Source organism: Gymnogyps californianus, chromosome 6 (genome assembly GCF_018139145.2).
Source record: "Gymnogyps californianus isolate 813 chromosome 6, ASM1813914v2, whole genome shotgun sequence".
In the NCBI taxonomy this organism is placed as follows: Eukaryota; Metazoa; Chordata; class Aves; order Accipitriformes; family Cathartidae; genus Gymnogyps; species Gymnogyps californianus.
This window is the reverse complement of record NC_059476.1, coordinates 24,721,786-24,746,722: the sequence shown is the minus strand read 5'-3', so window position 1 is coordinate 24,746,722 and position 24,937 is coordinate 24,721,786. Positions and strand designations below refer to the sequence as shown.

Genomic DNA, 24,937 nt, shown 5'->3' with positions numbered 1-24,937 from the left:
CAAATATAGAAAATGCTGAAAACCAAGAAACAATCAGAGGGTAATTAAAGATTGAGAATAAACTTGCTCTCACTAGAAGGGGGGGGGGCGTTGCAATTAGCAGCAACCATCGGCCATTTTTTTCTGTCTCCCAAGGAGGGAAATAAGTCTCTTGTACTCCCTGCACACTCTGAAGCATGCTCTAAAACAGTGACTGAGATGAAGCCACTGTCTCTAGTATTTGAGCAAACATTTGATATTAAGAGAGAAAAATGTTTTATGTTAGCAAACCAAAATACTGCTTAATAAGTTAAAGAAGTACTTGCAGACATTTTTATGAATAAATTTACCTAAACTTTTAAATTCTATTGAGATGCACGGCAAAAGATGCACATATTTTTCCTGAATTCATGATGTATGTCTATTGACAGTCTTCAGTTTCCCATCATGTCATCTAGGAAGTGGTGATTGCTACAGGATGCGTACACAGACACTATGTGACTGAAGAGAGAGAGAATCACAGAGCAGAAACATCTTTATTGCTTGTCTTCTCTCTGAAAAACCGAATATGGATCCTGGAGATGAAGAGGGAAGTCTGCAGACATAATTAATGTCAAAACTCCAGATGAAGATGAATGAACTTCCTTCCTCCACTGAGTATGTACATTCATTCCTAAGAGTAAGACATTATGTATGACATTAAATTGGGAGGGACAGGTTGATAAGCTGGAGGACAGGGCTGTCTGTCATTCAGTGGATCTTCAACAGCCTGGAGAATTGGGCTGGCAGAAAACTTGAAGGCAAATGCAAAGTCATGCAACTAGGATGGAATAACATGCAACAATATAGGCTGAATGTTGACAGGATACAACACAGCTTTGCAGAAAAGGACATGGAGGTGCTGGTGGACCAGGCGTGGAACACGAGTCAGCAGTGCACCCGCACAGAGAAGGCTCATCACATTCTGGTCTATATGAGCAAGCATGCAGCCAGCAGGACAAAGGAAGTTATATATTCAGAACAGAGGAAAACCTCTGTTCTGGTCTCCAGACCTCATCTGGAGTTCCATGTCCAGCTTTGAGCTTTCCATTACAAGGAAGACACTGACATAATGTAGTGAGTCCAACAGTGGGCCATCAAGATTATTAGAGGGCTGGAACACTTAACAGATGAAGAAAAGCTTGGCTGAGCCTTAAGAAGAGGTACCTAAGGGGAGATCTTCCTGCTGTCTTCAAATATCTAATGAAAGTTTACAGAGAAGATGGAGCCAGACTATTCTTGGACACAAAAAGAAACAGACACAAGCTGGAAGAAGGAAAATTCCAACTGGGTATCATAAAAAGAATTTCTCCCATGAAGAGTGGTCAAACACTGGAACAGGTTGCCCAGAGAGGTTGTGCAACCTCCATCCTTGAAAATATTCAAAACCCAGCTGGACATGGCCCTGAAAAACCTGATCTAACTTTGAAGTTGGCCCTGCTTTCTGCAGGGGTTTGAACCAGATGTCCGCTCTAACTAAAATTGTTCTAGGGTTCTATATGTTATATGGAAAATTCTCCCTCCTCTGACTGTCAGTTCAGTTCAAGTTGCTGCCTACTGCCTTTTCTAATTCTACCCAAAACATTCACCAACTTCTCAGGAAGTTCAGTGTGGATTTTAATTATGGGACTGCTACCTTACCTTAATAAATTCTACCAACTCCTGATACGGCTTTGAAAGGGAAAGAGCAGTTCCTCACAATCAATGGCAGTGAAAGACACAGAGGAAAACCAAAAAGGATAATGACGGATATTTTGCTCTTATTCAGAGCCAAAAAGAAAATATTCTTCAGGGTAACCAATACCATTTTCATTATTATTTCATTATCTAGTATGAGAAAATATAGATATTGGCAGAAATCAGGGAGGGTTGGTGTGTGCTGGTAACATCTCAAGATGCAGGCAAACCTGGCTGGCTGGTTTTGAAACCTTTAAAAAAATCATCAGGAGGTAATCAGCAAAGTAGTACATAAGTTCAAGTGTTGTGGGTGGAGGGAGAAAGAAGAAAGCAAAGGGCCATGCTCAAGATAAATGCCTACTGTCTTCATTATCTCTTTCTGAAATTCTTGTTTTTATTAATTTTATTACAATACCCAAAATAAATTGCTCTATAAACAGGTTCTTATTTAGAGAATGCTCTGAAACCATACAAAATACCACAAAGACCATTGTTCGTACTCTACAAATATAAGAAAGGTTGAATAAAGTTCTGGAGAAGTGATTTTTTTATATAGCAAAGACCATCTTAAAAAAAGTAGCAAATGAAAACATGAAAGACAAAATTCAGAAGAAATTGTTAAGATGCAGACATACAGAATTACAGTTATTAGATGAACTTCTCAACAACTGCAACAGCAAAAAAAAATTGCTTTTTTCTTCCTCTTGTATAAAATCAAATTAACCCTTTCAATCAGACTATATGCTGACACCTATCCTCTTTAAACACATTATCACCTGAAGTATATTCCTCATTTGCCAATCAAATATAAGCCTTACATGCCGATCAGCTTTCACATAGGCTGCATAAACATGGTAACCAGCTTTTGTCTCCCACATATTTTCTCTCTCCAGAGCAACTGGAAGCTATAAAGTTCAGAAAGAAGTAATATATTATTATCTTACACTTTTCTGCCGTAATACCACTGCTGTTCTCTAAAAGTATATTAATACCACCCAGCCCCAAACTATGGGCCAGGCAGTCCTGTGTTGTCTCAAACCAGTGCTAATATTTTCATTATCATTCAAATCACAATTTTTCAAGGCCAAATATTCCAAACAAATTAGGCTCCACACGCTATGCCAACCGCATTTATGTCTTCGGAAAATATTAAAGGCCCCTGACCTGTTATCACTAGTGATGCAGGCAGCACAGGTTCCTGTTGGTTCTTCACTCTGCTCATAGTAATGGGCGTCCACATGAGCTTCCTCAGCCTTCTTCTTTAAGATCTCTCCAAATTTATCTTTGCCAATACACCCAAAGAAAGTTGCAGCTTTGTAAGGGCTCTGAATCATCCACTGCAGATTGACGGGGGGGGGGGAAGCAAAAACCAAATACAAAGTTAGCATGCCTCGTACATTATTTTTTGCCATTTTTTTCTCTCCACTCGCCATATTTAATTCTGTGCCTACAGAGCACTGTGACGTACAGAACACTTCTATGCCTGAAGTAAAAAACATCTGGTACATCAAGGGAAGGAAGGTCAGCAAAGAATAAAAAATTTACCCTTAATGATTCCACTGAGTGTTTAATACCTAATGTAAAACTTAAATACATATAGTTCACTATAAAATAAAGTAGATTAGTATGTTTTTACAAGGTATTTCAAAAGAAGTTCCCTTGCTCAAAGGAGATGACCCTACACTGACATTTAATCAAGCAACATACGGTATCTTTAAAGAAAATTTGTAGAAAAGAAAAGAAAAGACAAAAGAAACAAAAAACCAAAAAAACCCTGCAAAAACCAGAGAGATAGCACATAAGGAAAACAATACATTTGAGAAACCTAAGAAGAAACATTGTGCAACATTCACAATATATAAAAAACCTAAATGGTACTGAAAATAACCATTTGTGTCTACCATTTAATTATATGCAAAAAAGGAAATGCTCCCCATTTACATTGTTAAACCACGCATGAAAATATCTACCTCTAACTTTATTAAGAGCAGTTCTGTCACTTGAATTGTAAAGAAAGAGCGTAGCTGCACAGTGTTGCTAAGGTGCCAGGTTATTTCATAAAGCTCCTCTTTTATTAATACAAAATATGTATCATTCAACTGTAAATGTAACTCCATTTTGTACTAAGTTAAAAAATAGCATTTAGCAGCAACGTAAAATCAAGACTGAACTAAAAAAATATATTTGAAGAAACAATCATAGGCCCTACTCTGCTGGTGGTGAGTCAACCAACTGAAGTCATTATAATTCACTCTAATTACAGTCAGAAAGCTTATCCACTCAATCTATAGTATGAATTAAAGGCTACATCAATTTACTGCTATACTAAAACCCTACTTATAATTGTTTCCTAATCAAGATTTAAATAAATGATAACGTCTCCATTACAAAGCAGCATTAGTGGTAGCTGTGGGTTGTAGAAAGGTCAAGTACTGAGTTACAAATACATGCTTAGTCACATCTTTATTACTTCCAGCTCCAGAGAAGAAAAAAAAAAAGAAAAAAAAAAAGGAAAAATCTTTAGTCATGTAAAAGTCTTCATTAATAAGGCAAAGGTGGACAAAAGTTGCAAGGCCTCCTTCCTGCAGCAATTTAATATATATAAAATTTAAGGGCAAAAAAGATTGTGTCGTCAGATGGTGGCAGCGTTCAATCTCTCATTCATGAAATGCACACTACATATGCTCTGCTAATCTATTCCATATCACTCTAAATTAATATAAATTAAGAAAACCCCTAACAAGAGAATTATCTATGATATCCTTGTATTTTAGATACATTTGCACATACATAATACACATTTGCACAGTGATCATTTAGGATGTCTTAGGAACAGTAATCTTTTATATTTGAAGGTATGGTTAAGTAAAACAGATTATTTAACAAGACTAAAAATGTTGTGACCTACTGTAAGCAAATATGGAACCAATTTCCACACCGATAAGAAGTACCTGAAGCCTTGTGTCCCGTGCTGAAAATCATGCCTTACTCTCACAAATAACAAGAATTAATAGAGATCACTATGAACAGCATTTATCAAAGCATCAAACCCCAACAATTCTTCAAAAAACATACAATTTCAAACTGTACCTTAGGCTTACAACATTTTATCAAATGACATAACTTTTCCATCCTTTAAATATAAAGTCTGACAACATTTGGAGCAGTAGTAAGTAATATTTCACATACATCTCTGAAAAAAGAATTTCTGTTCAAGTATCACAGTTTTGGCTATTGGCAGCAGCTCAGTTTGAATTCAGATGTGATACATGCCACATATAACTGTCATAATCCTTACTTTAAATGTAAGTAAAGTTATTATTGAGAATCAGAAGTCACGATCTAGGATTTTTTGAGATGAACCTCTGTATATTGTGCAGACCACTTCTTCCATAAGCAGTGGTTCTGCTCATACTCATGATTATTTGAAACACAGGTATTATATGGTAGGGGAATATTCCCACTATATAGATATTTGTTTCATTTGAACATCTGAGCTAAGTTAAGCAACACTGAGGAAGATGGAAAAGTAGTTCAGCAGTGTTTCTGGAAAGATCCTCTCATCACAGATCTCCAGTTACAAATAGTCCCAGCTTCTTGGAATTATCTCCACATATTCCCACAATAATGGTGGTGAGGTGTTGCTAGTTGCAGGACTCCTCCAAACTGTTCCTCCTTTCCTCAGCTAAAAGGCTACAGATTAGTAAAGGCAAAAACCAGACATCACATTACAAACTTGATGAAACTGAACTATAGAAATATCTCTGTGGTATACCATTGAAGTTGCACTAGTGGAATGAGTCACAGCAGGTATCTTTTGCATATGTGTGAGAAACAAGAGAGACAAAATAACATCTTCAAGGTAGACTCTCGAGCACTTTTTTAAAAATTTGACCCTGGATTGGACTTTAATTTTGAATAACCTGATATGGAAAAAACAGGCTTCTATGGGTTACTTCACACACCGTTGTTATTAGCAACATTTTGGCTAAACCACTCTAAATGGGAATGGGGGTCAGTCATGCAGCATTATATCCAATATCAAATGAAGGCCAATAACAAACTGCACACATTAATGCCAGGTATATGGTTATATAAACTGCAAATTCATTTTATAGATTTATGTGGAATACAAGATCTAATTGAATGAAAAAGACTCTAGACAGAAATGGAAAATGACCCAGCTCAGCAGGCACTAGCATAATAAGTTAATTATCTAGGGTTTGGCTAGGCAGCGAGGCAGCTATTAACTAACTGTATTGACAGCCTGGTCAGGAGAGGTTGGCACCTGGCCACACCATGAATCCTCACCATCACCCAAGGGAATTTGAGGCTGTTAATGGCCCAAAGACAGAAGTGTCAAAAGTAGGAACTTATCATGAAGGAACAAGACAGCCTCAGGAGTGGGATACCACAAAGGAAACTCAAAATCTAGAGTGGTTTATGAAATCTAATGTGTTTCTCCATCCTAAAGTTTTCTTCTGTCAACGCAGCTTGGACATCAGGTACACACAAGGACAGGCCCTGACCTTTTCAGTTAGGATAAACATCCGTGACAGAGGAAGGAGCATGGGAAATAGAACACATTTCAGGTGTTCTCTTGAGTTAAACAGATTGCATTTTCCTTACTTTTTTGTTGTATGCACCCTGGTAAACTAAAAGCAAATACTAACTTTTTTTAAAATTTATTTCTTGCCTTTAGCATAATTCTGTCTTAAAATCAGGCTGATTTCATAATAAGCATCATCTAATATCAGATTACCCTACCCCTACAGGCGCATTATTCATTATGATCAAATACTGAAGCCAGCACTTCTAAAAGAGGCCAGCACTTTGGCCGCTCAAGGATACACTAGAGAGTGACAGAACGCTTCTCTCCTTATTTTCATGAGGCTAACTTGGGCTCACAGTAGTAGGAGTATCTGTTCAAGTGTTTTTTCATGATCAGAGTTAACAGGGTGAACTCTTTGGCATGCTTTAGCTATCAGAGAAGTGTAAGAACCTTTGTGTTCCAGGGAGTGGGTGGCAATTGCAGAGAACAGCATCGTCTTTTCTTGCAAGACGTTGAAATGCCAAGAAAACTTGGTAACAAGTAAAACTTCTGAAGACTCAATTGTGACTTTGTGAGACTGCTTGGAGTTAACTATGTCCCACTCTTTCACATCCTCAGACTCGAAGATGTGGTACACCTATCTCCTGCTTTTGTCTGATTAGAAAACGGCTTTGGAAACAACCTTTCCTCTGAGTTACAGAAGCACTTCCAGAAGCATTTCTTCCAACACTAGAAGGGACTTGACTTTGATTGGCTACTCAATGCTGTCTTTTGAGAACGATATTCAAGATGAGATGACAGAGTTACCTGAATCGTCCCTTACACCCAAAAAATAAAAAAATGCCCCTTCATACTATGTGAAAGAAAATCAGTGGTCTTAAAGAATTAAAGAAAGAAAGGGAGAGAAGGGAGTTCTTTGATTTGTATTTCCCAAGCTTATCCTATTTAGCTTGAGAATGCCATGCTTCTGCCACAGGGGCAGAGTCCACTATCCCATATCACAACACTTGATCTGCATTCAAAGCTTTTCTTTGCTGTTCCTGCAAAGTTCACTGTAGAGGAGGACCTCTACTTGAAAGGCAAAAAGCAGCAAAACTACATAGTTCATCTAATTTACCTCACTATCTCCAGTTGCAAAGATACTTCCCCTGCAGAAGGAGAGTTTGCTACTGCTGGGTCTCAGTACACAATCCTGTAAGACTTAAAAAGAAACATCATACTGATGAAGCTTAAGACAGCTTTAGAGCTCTCTGACTAAAACAAAGATCCTTCACAAATTATTTCATTTTACTCCAACTCTATGCTTTGCTGTAAGCGCCACTGTTAACTGGACAACACCAATAATCAGAACAAGGAGGCTGACGAAGACACTCGCTATCAGTCCCACATTGTTCTCCATCTGAGCTCCTTAGCTCCTGAATTCCTTTTTAAAGCTGCAGCCAGTAGTGCATTTCCACATCTGTCAGTCGTCTTAAACTAACAATGCCAAAGCATACGAAGCTTTGCTTAGACTGACATACCTTCTGCACATCAGAGTTTTCAGCTGTAGACTTGAATCCTAAACGCCTAGGAACTGACAACACAACAGGAAGCATTATGCCCCTTCACAGTGAAGGATCTTCAAAACTCATTAACACTGAATACAGACATCTGAAGTGCATCTGAAGTGTGTTATTTGAAGCTGGACTCTTCTCTGCATGATCTGTCAAATCTGATCTTATTTTAAATTGCAGCTCACAGAGGAGAGGACTCCAAAGACCTAAAACTAGCTAAGACTTAACATGCTTGCTAAAATCTAAACTAAACAACGTTAGCAACTACTCATGAAGCATTCTTTTTAGTAAATCAGAACAGAAATGGCTTCTTTTTATACAGCACTATTTGGAGTATCTCTTATTTTTATATTCTGAATTTTGGAATGAGTCCATACACTTTTCAGAAGGTTTCACCAGTCCGTTGTACCCCTAGGACATGTCCCATCACCAATTATATACACAGTCCATTAGAAAGCTTTTATGAATATTTTTAGGAATATTTTAGATGCTTAAAGAAAATAAATCACACCTCATCTTAGAAAACCAGATAAAATGAGAAAAAGTGGGATCAAAACCTAAATCATTATATATATCTTAAAAACACAAAACACTGACAACATGCAAAACAATCCTAAAAGAAGACATTAGTGTCACTGTTCCAAGTGAGCTCACTTATTTCTTGTGAACGATGTGATACACCCCAAGCACAACTGGAATGCAATATTCTGTTACCATTACACATACTATATCATTTAAAATCCCTACCGTGGTGGGTTAACCCCAGCCAGCAGCTAAGCCCTCACCCAGTCACTCTCTCAATCCTCCCTCCTGGGGGGATGGGGGAGAGAATTGGAAGTGCAACAGTGAGAAAAACATGCATGGGTCAAGATGAAACGATGTAAAGTCAATCATTCAACACCTCCCACCAGCAGACTGATGACCAGTCGGTCTCTGAGCCATGGCTACCTTGGAAAAACTCCCCCTCCCTCCCTGCTCCCAACAGTTTTATTGCTGACCATATTCCATACAGCCTGGGCTATCTCTTTGGTCAGTTGGGGTCAGCTATCCTGGCTGTGTTCCTTCCCAACCTCTTTCCCACCCTGCAGCCTACTTGCTGGGGCAGCAGAGTGAAAAAACAGAGAAGGCCTTGATGCTGTGCAAGCACTGTTCAGCAATAGCTAAAACATTGCTGTGTTAAATAACACAGTTTTGGTGACAAACCTAAAACACAGCACCATAGGGGCTGCTATGAAAAAAGTTAACCCCATCCCAAGCAGAGCCAGTATACCTACTCCAGAATCATTACGAGAATACAGCATCAAGACTCTGGAAAACAGATGAGATACTACAGTTTTGTTCCAACACCTTTGCAATCTTTTTTCCTTTTTCTTTTTTTCATTGATCAACATCTAAAGATTGCAACAGCTATTATCACATACTGGCCGTATAAGAAAAAAATGGAAAAGGAAAAAATAAGCTTATCTTTATAAAAGCAGGCTTGCAGAAAGGAGCCCCATGTCCTGTACAGTAATTCTTCCACCATTAGCTGAAGCTGCCAAATTTTGCATGAGGAAGTGATATTGTTAAAATGCATGACAACACCCTCAAGCAACTTCCAGTCAAATGAGATAAAAGTGATAATATTTTTTAAAGGAAAAGACTAGCTGAAGCCTTGCACTGAGACCAATATCTAAATCTTATCAGGATTTGGTTCAACATGTACTACCCAAATCTCTGCACAAGAATATCTATTAGTTTTAGTGTGGCACTACAAGTTGCCTTTTGCTATAGCTTTTCAAATTAAGATGTCTATCAAAACGTTAATCATCCAGGAGCAGTACTTCATTCACTTCTACATTTAAAAACACAAAGCTAATAAACTGCCTCTTAACAAAATCTATAATCCAAATAACTATTTTCAGCGCTGCTATTCTTTTGTATTCCATTTCCTATCCTTTCCCTCTTGCTCTTCATCTGCTTGTCCACTGTTTTATTTTTAGTCTAGTTTGTAAGTGCTTCTTGCTGTAAAGGAAATACAAGCATATTTTCTGTAATTAAACATGTAGTAGCCATATTGCAAAGTTTCAATGTGGCCAAAAGCTAGCTCTCTCTTCTATTGAACCCCTTAAATATTGGCCAGTCTAGGCACCTAATTCCAATATTCCTTACTCCATCACCCCCTTATCCTGTATTTATAATGGTACAGTTCTGCCTCAAATACCTGAAGTGCTGCAGCCTCTCTTCTGAAGTTCAATATCTGTTATGTGAGGCCAAAGGCAGAATGTCTCCTGCAAGACCTTACAAGGCACATAATTGAGACTGCAGCTGGCCCTGTGTCCCTTCCCTGTTTGAAGCACAGAACCTGAGACATCAACCACCTCCTCGTTGTTTGATCTGATGTGTCCCTCCCTTTCCCTTTCCACAACGTTAACGCAGTCCCTTCTCAAAACCAGGTAAAAGATAAGACACCTACAAAACAGGGCTAGTGACGCCAGTTCTTCATCACTCAGATGACAGTTACATGAAGGGTATCACAACGGTAAGAATTCCAGGTTTACTTGGGACTCTCCAGCAGCTGTTTCTGTGTATACAACTGTTTATGAAGCAGTTTGCTAATATTACAAAGCTATGTACGAGGTAAGGTTTAAGAGTATCTTTATCAGTAAAAGAACTCAAAGATACTAACTTCCTTGTTGAACACTGTGTGTGAAACATGGCAAAGTGGCAAATAAAGTACAACACAAAAAAAGTCTTGTTACTCTGTGGCTAGAAGCTGTGGTGTTAAGCTGTTAATGGAAGCATATTAACAACATGAAAATGGAACATCATACTTGGGTACAGTAAGACAGACTCATTGGGCAACTGTACACTACTGTTAACCATGCCTCAGCCTACTCTACCTGTAAAGAATTAGCACTTACTTCATAGAGATATAGGGAAGAATGATAAGCATTTTAAAAATGCCTTAAAATTCTCCAGCGTAAAACACTGTGTATGTATTTAAGTACTAACCTATAAGTGAAGTTGATATTGTTGCAAAGTGACATTTTAGAATATTTTGCATGTGATTTTGCATATCTATAACCTCAAAACAAATCTTCCTTTTCAAAATGCATGCATATGTCACTCTCACTCCCCTGCTAGATGATGTGCAGTCTCGATGAATACACCCACACTCTGACAGCAAAAAATCCACAAGTGAAGAGATTTCTTTCATTGTCTGGCAGCACAGAATTCATAAAGCACAAACTGTAAACAGCTGCCTATCAGCTTCTATCAGCAATAGTATCAAAAACAGATGGCAAAGGTCAAGTCAAAGTTTATTGACAATGATGAACTTTGACAGCCTCTATTAAATTACTTCTTCCTTTAAGGTGTATGTGATCAAAGCAGCAGAGAGATTTTCACTCAGTCACATAACAAGCTATTTGTTGAGATTGAAACATCTGGTCAATATCTTCTAACACTGCAATTTCATGCACAGTTAGCAATAGGGTACATTTCTTCTCTTCTTCTTACAGGGTCCATAAGGGTGGCACATATGGGCCATCATTTCATTCAAAAAGGTTTCAGTTCCAGGCATTACATACAATTGTCTCTATGCTTTATAGTATTTTAAGTCTACCTACCATTGTTTTCCATCATCACTGCTGTCTCCTCTACTCTTTGCTATAAAAGCCCACAAATATGACAGAGCACTTAAAGCTTAACAGCTTTTGACTACTGGAGTTAGAAAGCAGTTAGAGCAAGGGAGTTTTTAAAGTGGCAGGTCTTCATCTATCTGTTGTCAAGAATTCCCAATGCATTAAACTATTTACCAAAGCTCTAGTAACACAGACTATAATTTTTGTTGTAATAGCAAACCATTTATGAGGCATTCCTGAGCAATTAGAGATCACCCTTTTTACTAATTTATAAATTATTATATATTTTACAAACTTAACATACAACATACATTATATTTCAAGTGAACATGTGATAATTATAAGAATTTGATGAATCATAACCCTATTTCTCAATCTGAAATAGCAAGAAGACACAAAATGTTATCTATCCCAAATGCTGAGAAATGCTGGCCTTTAAAATTATGCCTCTGTGTTGCCACAGCAACAAGTAGTGGATAATGTGAAATGTACTTCACCCTTCCATTTCTAAATCCCAATCTTTTTGGTCAAAAGAGAAAGGAGGACTAGTTGCAAACATGCCTACAGAAAGTACATTTCAAAGATTTTTCAGTTACTTTTAAATAACCTCCATTTTTATTCAGTTAACGGTTGATTTCCACATCTCATTCCCACCCTGGCAGACTCCAAGTAGTATCTGAACCTTAAAAGCTTACCCAGCAGTTGTAGGAAGACATTGACTCTAAAACTCCTCCATATAATTATGCATCGTGCCCAGATGCTGCACCAAAGGCACAACAGAGGGGTGGGCAGGGAAGAGAGAAGGTAGATAATCTCTGTGTGGGAAAATCTACAAAATGCTTGAACAGAGACATCTCTCAGAGATGTCACTGAAGATGCCTGGGCTTTTCTGGAGAGTGCGTTGACTTTCAGCACTATGGCATTTATTCAGTAGTACCTCATTGTTCTGAAGGAACGGGATATGTAACATGGATTTAAAAAAAAAAATTAAAAAAAAAATCAGAATTGCCCACTAGAAACTGATGGGTTTCATGTAAATGTCAAGATATGGCTTACAGGTAACAGAACATGTTTACAGGTTGTAAACATGAGCCTAAATAAGAGCCTGTCACACCATGCCACAAAGGCAGACAATCAAGTCAGGAAAGCAACTAATTAGCTGTCACTTAGCACTAACAGCATTGGTGTAGAAATTAAGTAGTTAGCCAGATTCTAACTGTTTTTTGACAGGAGTGCAAAGGAGGAAATGTTCCAGGAGCTTCAAACAAGTTCAGAAGTGATGGGATTAGCAGTATTAAATTGCAATCTTTTTTCAAAGAAACCCACAACAACCCCACCCAGTTGCAAAGGGTGTAAACTCAGCCTCAACTTTATTGTATATGTACAGCAAGCCTTATAGTATTGTGGTGGAGCATTCCACCTAAGCTGATAAGAAGTTTATTTCTTCCAGAGTTAATAAAGAAGTTTCTTCAGAAGATATTAGGGGAACAGAAGTTAAAAAAAAAAAAAAAAAAAAAAAAAAATCCGGTGTCTCTCCTCTAACTTCAAGGCTTTCTCTCACTAGACTAGGAGCGCTCTGAATGACCAAGACAAAACTTTGGAAAGATGATATTAGGCCTTGAGTTGACCCCATTAGGAATTAATGTTTTAGGACTGCTGTCTCCTAAGTGTTATCCCATATACTCCATCCACAGTTCCACATGGAAATGTCCCCCCTCCAAGGCTCAGTATTCTTAAGGAATGATCCCTCTTCTAAGGAAGAAAAATGTGAACCAACTGAAAAATGACTGCCTTAGGACAGGCAAGTCTCAGAAAAGCCTCTGGATTCCTTATGTGTGACTTCCAACCACATTTAGTTGGAAATGCTCTGCGTTGACCAAAGACTGTGACTGGCACATAGACCAGGCTGATATTCCAGGGGAATATTGGATCCACAGTGTGCATGTGAACAATGATTTGTAGGAAAACTCATACATGCTCTCACAAAGTAATAAAAGTAATTGCCATAGTATTCCCAATAGAAAGTACTCACTTCCTCAAAATTATAATGTTTTATGTTACTGAAACAAATCCATTATTATGTTTATTGCTATGTGTACAATGGTGCCTTACCTTTAACAGTTCAGAAAGGAACAAGAAACTTTGGATAAAGTATATACTTTCACATTTCTAAATTACCTTTCAGCTTCTTATTCCAGTACCAACTAGATATAAAATCAATACAGAATATTAGCTGCACAAGAAGTACTTATTTCTTATTGTTTCTTGCTTACTGACGTCAAGAAGTCTGGACAAATGGCTGTTGCATGTAACACTCCATTTGGTCAGTTCATCTGCAGAGGAGGTTCAACAGGTCTCGAAGTTGTCAGTCCCTGTGCACGTACCCTGGAATCCCCCTACTCGCCCACGGAAAGCCGGACGCAGTCAGAGCGCCGGGGCCTGCCCGCGCACACACCAGCCGCCCGCGCCACGCGTAGGCGGGAAGCAGGTGCGCTGTTCCGGGCACGCTCGGTGCGCGCGGCACGGCTCCGGCTTCCTTCTCCTCTCCAGGACTTCTGGGATGGAAATTTTGTAGCCCAGTGCAGAGAACTTCTTCAAGCCCCTATGTCAGATGCTTTTGCTAACCACTTAGGGGAGAGATGGTATGCTGTTCCTCCACAGTAGTTAATATTATCCACTCACGTAAATAGATGGTTTTCATTCTGTTCACCAATAACTGAATGGCAACAATCTTATTTTTCCTATTTCTGCATTTCTTAAGCGTATATATACTGTACTGTATTTGCTCCAGTTCACAAGAATCACTTTTCCCCTTGCCAGTTTCATCCGTAATGCCTTTAGATTTGCTGTGGTGGGACAAGCAATACCTTTGTCAAAATAATTTAAGAAGGCTTCTATTCACCATAAACTGTAAAGATACTCCATTCTGATTCCCAAGATATCAAACAAAGTAGCAAAATACAATTATTTATTACAGCTTTTGATTACTTTTAAACTGATGTACTCCTTCCTTCATGGTAATTTGTATATTTGATTGTAACAAATTTTAACTTCTCTTTTTTTTTTTTTTTAACAAAATGTATAACAGAAGTCACATATAATTATGTGCAGTTGAAAGCAGTGCTCTGCACTACCTGAATTTCTTGGCACATAGCTCAAACACTCTAGTAAGTTCAAATAATTTTCACAGAACAGATAATTTAGTTGCCAACTCCTGTATACTTCTGAAAAAGAACTGCAAATTGCTCTTAAATTTGTTTTTTCCTGAATTCAATCGCGGCTAAGACACTCGACACTTGACTCCCATGATCAGCTCAGCCTCAGCACTAACTCCCAGACCTAATTTGGCAGGAGTGGAAGGCAAGGGAAACCTTACATTTACTAGAATGCTGGTTGTGATTCAAAAAAGAGTCAACTCTTTTACTGTTGGCTTCAAAAAATCGCAGGATCAGACTTGATGAACTTTATCTTATCTTTTGTACAACAGGAAATATTTTTTTCAAACTCTAAAAATCAAAATTACCAGAAAGAAGAAATACATACACGAAACACTAAGAAGAAGATGCTTTGCTGACAACTGTACAGACCTGATCCAGTTAATATTCTTTGAGTGAGGTGTATTTTGAAGTTAACCATTTCCTTTTCCAGTTTCCTCTGAGAAGCTGGAAAGCCCAGATCCGATTGTGATCTCAATTAATCCCGTTTTACATTGATGTAAATTTATTCACTTCAATACAGTTGTGCATGATTTATGCAGATGCAAATGAAACTAAATCCATACCTAGTATGACCCTGTATATATTATCTTTTCATTTGGTAATTTATTTTTTATTTTACCTAAAGGAGTATCTGCAAGTATGTGTGTATAGCTTCATTATTTCAATGTTTTAAAAAACTACCCAATATCATCTTCTACAATGCATATATTGACCACTATTAAACTATAATTGTTAAGATAAGCAGATCTATGTCAAGGATTGACATCCAGTGCAGGAGACACTTAAAGAGTACCACTTGAAGAGTTTAAAGTAAAATAAGGAAACAACGTCTCATCTGCATTAAAGCATGTGCAACAATAAAATGTCAAATTTTGAAAACCAACAATTTATGAAACAGAATATGGAGTATTGTGTCTTTCCTTTTTTTCCATGAACATGGCAAACCAAGAATAAATTATAACTGGAATTCTTGTAAGGATAACAAACTATAGTGATTTGTGTTTAAAAATAAGAAATAGAGCTTCACTTTAAAAATAAGTTTTCATTACAGTCACCACCCCAAAACATTCAAGTTGCAGGAACAGCTCCCTAAGCATCTTACTTGTGTATTCAGATTTGCTGAAGATCAGGTAAATCGCCTGTCAAATCACTCCAATACCATAAACCACTAAGTGACCACAAGTGACCCTTACAAAAACTTAATTTAGTGATAGGCATTTCAGTTCAGTCTTATGATCCTACTGGTAACAAGATCCTTTAAATATGGACAAAAAGAGCGTCTCTGAAAATGTGTTTATCTTCTATCCTCCAAATTCACAAATTTAGGATTTTCTCATTTACTTTTTTCTGTATTTTGGAATGCTTGCTATTGATGAAGATTGTACTGTAAGGGTGAAATGCCAATTCACAATTTAGTTTTCAAAGGCAAGAGTTGGAATAGCTACCACTGAAGAAAGGAAAAAAAGAATCAGAGAAATATCCAGAAGGAACTGCTTTCCAAAACATACTCTAGGACCTTTTTGTTCGTACTAGCATCATAACCAATAACTGTTCAAAAAAAAAAAAAAAGTATAAAACTGAATGAAAAATCTTGTGGTCAAAATTTGGCATGATACACTCTTGGCCTGTACATGTCATAGAGGATAGTCAATGCTATTAAATGAGAGAGAAATCTTCAGCCGATGCATTGGGAATACAGTAACAATTCATTAATTGTTAATAAAGTCTGATTTTTTCCCTCATGGGCAATTCCAAATATCCAGAATTACCTGCTCTTCTTTATAATAAATCTGTCATAAAATATCTCCATCTGAGCACATATAAGAGTCCATTTACTTTTTAAAGAAATATTTTAATGTATGTTTTATAGAAGAAGATGATGTAAAACAGTCTAAGCAATAATGTAATTCAACAATCTGTGTTTTCTGCTCAGGGGCATTTACTGCTTTCAGCAGCATCAGGCAAGCCAACAACCCCATATCTCGCTTGCACTGGCTGCAGGATATGCTAATTGTGAACCCTGAAGATCCAACGTATTAGACAGCATGTACTTAATCTGAAACCCTAACTGCATATGTGCTAATTAATTTGGATCTAAAATTATCATATTATTACTTTGGTATTTTGTATAATCGTTTTCTGTACAGCACAAAATCCATCCCATTGAAAGTGCACAAGCATAAATGTATTTAACTTAACATCTAAGGAAAATTAAAATCAAGTGTTTTCAGACTATAAATATCTTGGGATATTTTCCTTCTCAGAAAGATAAAAACGGCAACATAATTTTAAGGATTCTTTCTGGAGTTTTTGGATATTGTCATTATTGTTAGCTGTTCTACTAATGTTAATTACATCATTACATGATTTCCCATGGATAACAACTTGTAATTCCATCTACTTATTCTCTATAGAGTCAGAGGAACACAGTAGATTAGGAGGCTGTCAAGATGATAAAATGACATCGAATGCAAATTTGTATTTGTAATACAGCATGCAAGATTTGGAAATGCTACTTAAAACAGAAGCAGCAAACTAGCTTCAGGCACTGAATGTATGCTTCAGGCAGCACATGTATGAAAAAATGCTAATACATTAGAATATCTGAAGCAAGAACAAAAAAAGATTCTGTCTAAAATTCATTAAAAGGAGAATCTGTCAATAAATCAACTGAAAGATAAGGACAAGTATCAATATTAAAACACTCACCAGTTACAACTGGTATAACATCATTTCTCTTGATGCAAAAGCTAACAAGTAATGATATAAAAGTTTAACTCATTAGTCCTTATTTTTAATTTTCCAGAAAAAATTCCTAAGCATTTCAGATACTTTTAATCTAAAAGCCAATTTTCTGTTCTTCCTTATATTGATGGAACCTGACTGATATCAGTGGGATTATACCAGTATGGATTAAAAGAGAATGTGCTCCTATTTTAATTCTGGTAGGTTGTTAGTTGTTATACATAGTATATGACTATTCCAGACTAAGTCCTCAGGATACAAATACATTGCTCTATTAGTAGGCTGTGAGGACATTCATTAGTAACTGTAAAGCAATTTGAAACTGAACAGACCAGATCAATGCTAGACACTCTTATGAAAGTACTGCCTATGCATATGATTTTAAAGCCAACATCACCACTTTTTATTCCTAAGAAAATACAAACACTTTTTTTTACCAGTTTAGGTACAAAAACTACTTCTATAAAACCAAAGGAATTTAATATTAAAAAGAGCAAGCTGAAATTAAGTTAGAATGTCCAGGTGTTGACAAAAATTATTTCTGCAGATCAATTATTTTAACAATGTTGAAAGCATTCATCCCTTTATCAACATGACATAACTCACACTCTGGAAAATGCTGTAGAGATTTGATATATTATCCCAATTTTCTTTTTTGGTACTGAAACCAGAGAGGGGTTTTGTTTCTTTGTTAATATTCTTATTAATATGGCAATGTGATTACTCTTATTTTAAGACAGTCTAAAACAGGACTGGACAAATTGTTACCGAATGCTAAAAGAAGCCTACTACTGGCCCATACCAGCAGTGGCCAGTGGCAGCAGGCCACCTTTGTAGATATCCAGGTTTATAATGCATATATTCCCATATTCATACTTTATTGTGCCACATATCAAGGTACAGGGGTTGCCCTGTGGATACACGATAAGAGATGGCCAGGATGGGTTCTCTCTCTAGCATTTCTTTTGCCATTTTTAATTGTACTATTATTTTCCAGAAAACAAATGTAGCTGTCACACAAGGATAGACTGATTTTTGTGAGGCTGAAATCTGTTACGCTCTGGGTTTCACACTGAAAGAAATTTCAGAGGAGCAAGACGACAATCATCAACTTCTCAGAGGGCCTGACAAGTATTTACAATGTTTAAATTTAGCCTAATAAGGCTAATATTTCTACTGATGAAATGCAACATGGTAATGAAGATCCTTCATTTTCAGACCTCTCCAGTTTTCTCATGGAAGTGCACATCCACTTAGATTTTTGCTATACAGATTCCATATAGCAGACAAGAATTTTCTTTCCTCATTCTATTTCTAGGGACCACTTAACAAGTCCATGATTACTTTTAGATCACTTGAATACCGATAGACAAACACAAGGCAAAAACTAAGCAAGAGCCTCCTTCAAAGGGTAAGTTAGAAATGAGCCCAAATTCAGTTAGTTCAAGTCGACATCTTCAGTAGCTGCTCCTATTCCACCACCACTTCAAAAACAATAGAAAGTTACAAAGGAAACTAGTATTACCAGCTTACAGCTAACCTTTGTTAACAGACCAGCGTGTCATGCCTGCTGTGTCTAAATCCAGTTTTATCAATTCTTCAGGTTCCTCCCTCAAAGAGGATAAATAATTGCTATAGTGAGGATGTCTTCTAGATTTAGCAACACTAAAAGCTCACCCTTTAGCAGCAATGATTTTGATGAGTTGCCTCTCTACAACTGAGCCCCAGCACCAGCATACCATCTTCTAGAGCTTTTTACACACAAGCCAAAATAAACACTTTATTTTCCAAAACATATTTGTTAAAATCCCAGTCTAACCCAGTATTTTAACATTTTGGAAAGTTTGTGGTGACAAATGTAGGAAAACAATGTTGTTACAGTCATTCCTGCAATTAAATATGACTTATAGTATAATCGTGTCAACTTTTTCTTTTTAAAAAAAATTTTGTTCCACTAAAAGCCAAAAGTAGCATTCTTAAGTCAAGGAACTGTATCTAATTTCCTTGCTAATCCATTATCCATTTTAACAATTGCTAAAGTCTGAACAAAAGATAGCAGTATTAAAAAATGAGAGCTAGAAATACATCAAAACAGTTATCTTGGACTGTTTCAGAAAGAGGTTTTAAAAAGACAACTCTACCGTTCTGTAGGCTGCACATTCAGAAGATATTAATGTAGGAAGCTGTAAAAATCCTTTTAACTCTGACCTTACCAGAGATCACACACATAGCAGACTCCAGGTGTTACAACATAAAGCTAACCTCCACCCCAAAAACCAAAAAAACCCTCAACAACAAAATAACCCCCACAACACTGATACAGAAGTCTAAGCTTATTCCTCAAATGCTTTAGACTCCTTAAAAAACAAAACAAAAAAATCAAACACAAAAACCCTCTTAAATTGTTACTAAACCGTCAGTCCACACCACTGCCAGTTTGTACATACCAAGTTTAGGATTAGCAGATTGCATTCCTGTACACTGAGAAAGAACTAAAAAAGAGAAAAGAAAATTCAGAGAGAATTCTACAGCACAGTGATGAATTCTGGCAACTGGCAGTGTGCAATGATGGATCTCACTTAGAGAGTATTAATAACTTCTATCAAATATGTAGAAATCAGCCGATTTATGGAATTCAGAGTTTAACGCTGCACATGAAGTTTCTATTAAGAGAAAAATCCAGTGTTTTGCTAAGATGTAAACTACCTTAAAATAAGGAAGCAATTATAACTACACTACACATATGACTGAGCATTATACAGTCATTCAATTTTTTATTTTGTCACTTTAACGGCTTAAATACATCTCAAGATGTACCTTCTTTATTGTAATACACAGCTATTGTACAAGAAACTCTTTATGGCAGGAGAGTACTTTTTGCTCACTCAAAAGCATGTCACCAAAAGATGACGTTGACTTAGCTGATTTCCCCAGTAAAAATTCTACTTTTCTGTCTGGGAGAGTACATCACCCAAAAACTTCCTACTGTAGCTACTTGGAAAGCAATCACAAATTGTTCTCCCTTGAACAACCTATTATTCCAAGACAAGGACTCCTTGAACTGTAGCAATGAAACGAATGTACCTGGAAGAAAACGAAGCTATTGTTAGTAGTACATAGGTAAAATTTGTTCAGTCAATCACAATAAATTGTTCCCAGGTATGCATATAAAACCTTGCTGCTTCCATCAGAATACATAAAATCACTGTCTTCAGCAGACCCCTAGAAATTTAAATGAAAGGTGAGCATTGATAAGCAATTATGAAGCAATTTTCCATTTGTATATTTTGTACTGAACTCCAGTGAAAGCCTAAAATTTGGTTCAGAAAAGATGGCAGATAATAAACCACTTTAACATTTACTTCACTATACTGTATCATACCAAAAAGAAAAAAGATTCTGCTTACTCAAAATGGGCTAAAATAATATTGACTTAAACCAAGCAATAAATACTATATATGCAACCAGTATTATCTGTACTATTTATTGTGTTCTGAAAACAATGTCTACCACAAGGCTCAGTAAAGATGGAATTGCACCTTGTATTTGGAAAACGAAATGACTTCTTCCAAATATGCAGTCTGGGATCCGGATCACTCAGTGAACCCTTCTACATGCACACTAACAGGAGCTCCAGTTATCTGCAGTCTTCTGCACAAATTGTAGGGTGTTATATCATATTGTGTAAAAAAAAAAAAAAAAAAAAAATTTTTTTTTTTAAAGCCACTCTATCTACAAGCCCAATATTTTTCAGATCATCACAGCTGCACTCAAGAAAGCATTCACATTTTTTACAGACACTACTTAAAGTAACAGGTGCAAGGTGGAGAGAACAGCAGGTTACAAAGTTTTCAGAACAACCAAAATAAGTGGAGTAGTTTGTGTTCCATAGTCAGGCCTAGAATAGAGCCAAACAAGAAAACTTAAGAACTCCAACTACCCATAACTATCTGATTCAACATACAGAGAATAGAAAAAATGAACACAACACTATTAACACGAAATGGAGCAGCAGACGGGGTTTGAATACATAACTCAGTGGTTCTCTTAATTAAAGTTCTCAAACTATTTCAGTGACTAATTCTTCATGAGGTTACTATAATCATGTTAGATGTCAAAATGGCTGGCAGAAACAAGTCATATATTTCTTTATAAGCAAACTTCAATAAAGTTCTCATGTCACCTTATTTAATTGCACAAATAAAATATGCTCCTTTTACATCTCACAGAATCAGTAATGAAATTTTGCTTTTTTTGTCATGCTATACATTCACAATAATCGTACAGCAAGTATCCAAAAATTAACTAATTAACTGGCCTTCTAATAGCTCTGCCTTGGCAAATCAAAAGGTTTCTGCACAGTGCAAAGTAAACTAGTACATCACGCAAATACTTTTCTTCCTTTGAGTCTAACGATCACATTTCACTAACCAATGAACCAAACACAGCTCAGTTAATTCCTTTACTGCATTAAGAAGTTACTCTTCTCTTGACATTCATGCATAACTCCCATTAATATTAATTTAATATTATGATTTATCACAGTAACAATAAACTCTTTTAGATACACAATATAGAGTCTGCAGGCAAGTGTGAAGATCCTTTGATAATATACTGTACTTCTCAACTCCAACACAGAAAAGCTGTATGCTTCAGAAGCTGAACTATTTAGTCACACCAGAGATAACTCTAAGTGGGGATAGTCATTGTAACTGCTAGGAACTACTTCTGTTTGCTTGTTTTAAACAACTTAACTCTTTAATTTGAGGGTCATACAGAAAACCACTGAGGAGGAGAAATTTTGTCTTAACTTTGAATGTGTTAAGAAAATGCAACTTGTAACTTTAAAGAATAGGAAAAAAATCATATGATGGGACAAAAGTTCCAGGTGTGTGGATCTGCAGTTCTGAGGAACAAATCAACAGTGCAATGTACAAACAGAACAAGGTCTTGGGGAAGAGGTGGAAGTGGTGTTGGGGGGAAGAAGCCACAATGGTCTACAATATGAAAAGAACACTGAGTAGATTAAGATTTTATAACGTTCTACACACTAAAATAATTCAATTTACAAGTTTGACACTGAATTTAACTTGGCTAATACAAGCTTATCTGCAACTATCCCCCCTTTTTTTTAATCTGCAATTTATGCTGTCTTTTTGTGAATTTATTATTTCTTCAATCTAGAATATTGAGCAGAGTAAAACAAAGTTATACAGAGGGTGAAAAACTGTGGCTTTAGATTTCTTGAATTTAAGTTTTCAGAATAAATTAAACCTAATACATTTTTAAATACTTCATAAATACTGTGATATCCATGTTCAATTTTACAGCTACAGTTTGTATAAATTAAATTCAAGTTATTTTTAAAACACTGAATAGGAGACTGGATTCTTTCAGCTACAAAAGAAAAGTTTCTTTGAAAGACTGCCAAAAATACTTTTATAGCTGATATGTAGCTGACACATTAACCTGCTAAATGTTTGTGGAAGTACTAATGACTAAGCAAGGGATATCAAGACAGTGAATAAAAGAACAAACAGCTGCCAGTACTTGGCATTCCATTCTGCTATCATAGCTAATATGATTGGCAAAGGAAGTTACACCTACTTTATAATAATAATACTACATTTGGCAAAGACTTCTAGATGGAAGTATTCCAGCACTCAATTTTCCAAAAGGTGTTGTATGATTCATTAGAAAGATCAAAATAAAATATACTACTACTGTAACTGCAATACTGCAGAGAATTATAAAAATAATCCAGATCCGCAGTCTGCTAAGATATATAATCAGTATTATTTTCACACTGATATACTTTTTACTATCATCGGATTGTGATGTGGTTGAAAGTGTTCAGCTAAATATATATGAATGTCCAATTGACTTGGTGCTGAACATTTTACTGAAGAGTGGCTTTTTGGATACTATGATAGCATAAGAGTCCAATTTTAAATAATCCATTCTACATTAGCAATGATAGGAAATATTAAAAATTTCAGTTGACTATCCACTGAAAAAGCACAGAAATTAACATTTAAGAGCTACTTACAGCTTTCAAAATCCCCTGAAAGATCCTAAGTTGCATAAAAAGCCAATAAAACTTGGAGTTTCTAACTTACTTTTACTATTGGTCTAGTAATTATTTTACTATACTCAGTGTAAAATGGAACTCTACATGTTTATGATGATCAATATTTGTAACTTACGTTAATTTTTACCCAGTATACTAATCTTTATTATATCTTTGCTTATACCTTCAATATTTAACACATTTCAAGTACTGATTCTAAACTGTTACAATAAAGTGATTTTTTTAAAAAAATACTGGTTTCAGAATATGCAGAATGTTGTTGCAAAACAGTTGATTACAGAGTAATTATTATGATGATAGGAAGTGTCATCATAAAACAGAAAAAATTATGCAAAAATCGACCTTAAATTCATTGGGAAGAGATTAAATTAGTCAGAGAGATTTAAATTAGATTAAGAGATTAAATTAGTCAGATATAAATGGTTTAAGAGACTAGGATAATATAAGTACAAATGATATAAAATGACCACTCAAATAATACAGAGTTTGTTTTCGGCAGGTAAACATATATACTAAAAATTGTTCACATAAAAATAATGTTTTAAAAATTAAAGTTTTAAATTTTAAAAATATTACTTTAAAAATCTGAAAACACTCTTTTAACACGCTGTCACAAAGTTCACAAAATAATGCTTCCTTAAATCTTTCTTTGTGGAATTTATAATGCGAATAAGCATTCAGAAATACTGTCTTCAGTGTTTTTTGTCTGACTTACAATATAAATAGAATCACAGTATCATAAATATTTAAGTAAATCAGTAAACAAACTAAAATTCCCAGGGCAAAAAAATTATTTGTTCCATGTACTTAATTCTCAATACCTTCCTGTTAGGAAGCAAGAGTCTAGGGATCTGTTATCCACAAAAGCACTATCATCCCAATGTGCTTAATTAGCTCTTGATTAGGACCAGACAGGAAAGTAATAATGAGCTATGTATATTTAAGTGTTGAGTACCATGCATGTTGACTAATGTAAAAATTGATAGAATGGCACCAAAGGAAACAGGAGACAGCTTTACTCGTTTTTGAGCACACCTAAGGAAACAAGTCAATCCCTCTTTTCATTAAGAAAAATGGCCAAGCTCCCTCTTGGATAAGGAAAAAGCATAGTGAGTTTACAGCAAAGGACTTAATTTGGCGTCTCTGGAAGACTTCACAGGGTACACTAACTCTAACAATCACTCATCTTCATGGAGAGAGTTGGCTAAGAGGAATCTGATGTGCAGGTCTATGTGATGCAGTGAGGGATTGTCAGCAGCTCCCCATCACTCATCCTATGTTATTCCAATCTTAGCTGCACACTCCCATGTACCTGTCTCATGCCAGCTCCAGCAAGGCCTTCCTGGGCTTCTCCCAGAGAAGCAGCAACCACTTTATGGATAGGTATTTACATAATATTGGTTCATAATACTGTGCCCAACAGCTGCCTAAAGTTTGCTTTCCTACTAGTTTTCACC

At 36.3% G+C, this 24,937-nt stretch overlaps 1 protein-coding gene across 2 annotated transcripts in view; it reads right to left on the bottom strand.

Annotated features, from left to right (window-relative positions):
* Nucleotides 1-24,937, bottom strand: part of ADK (adenosine kinase) — a 302,396-nt gene that overhangs the window by 155,589 nt on the left and 121,870 nt on the right. For both annotated transcript variants that reach the window (XM_050899225.1, XM_050899226.1), the window contains exon 5: nucleotides 2,860-3,032. In XM_050899225.1, the coding sequence (XP_050755182.1) occupies nucleotides 2,860-3,032 (173 nt within the window). The remainder of the gene's footprint in view (nucleotides 1-2,859; nucleotides 3,033-24,937) is intronic.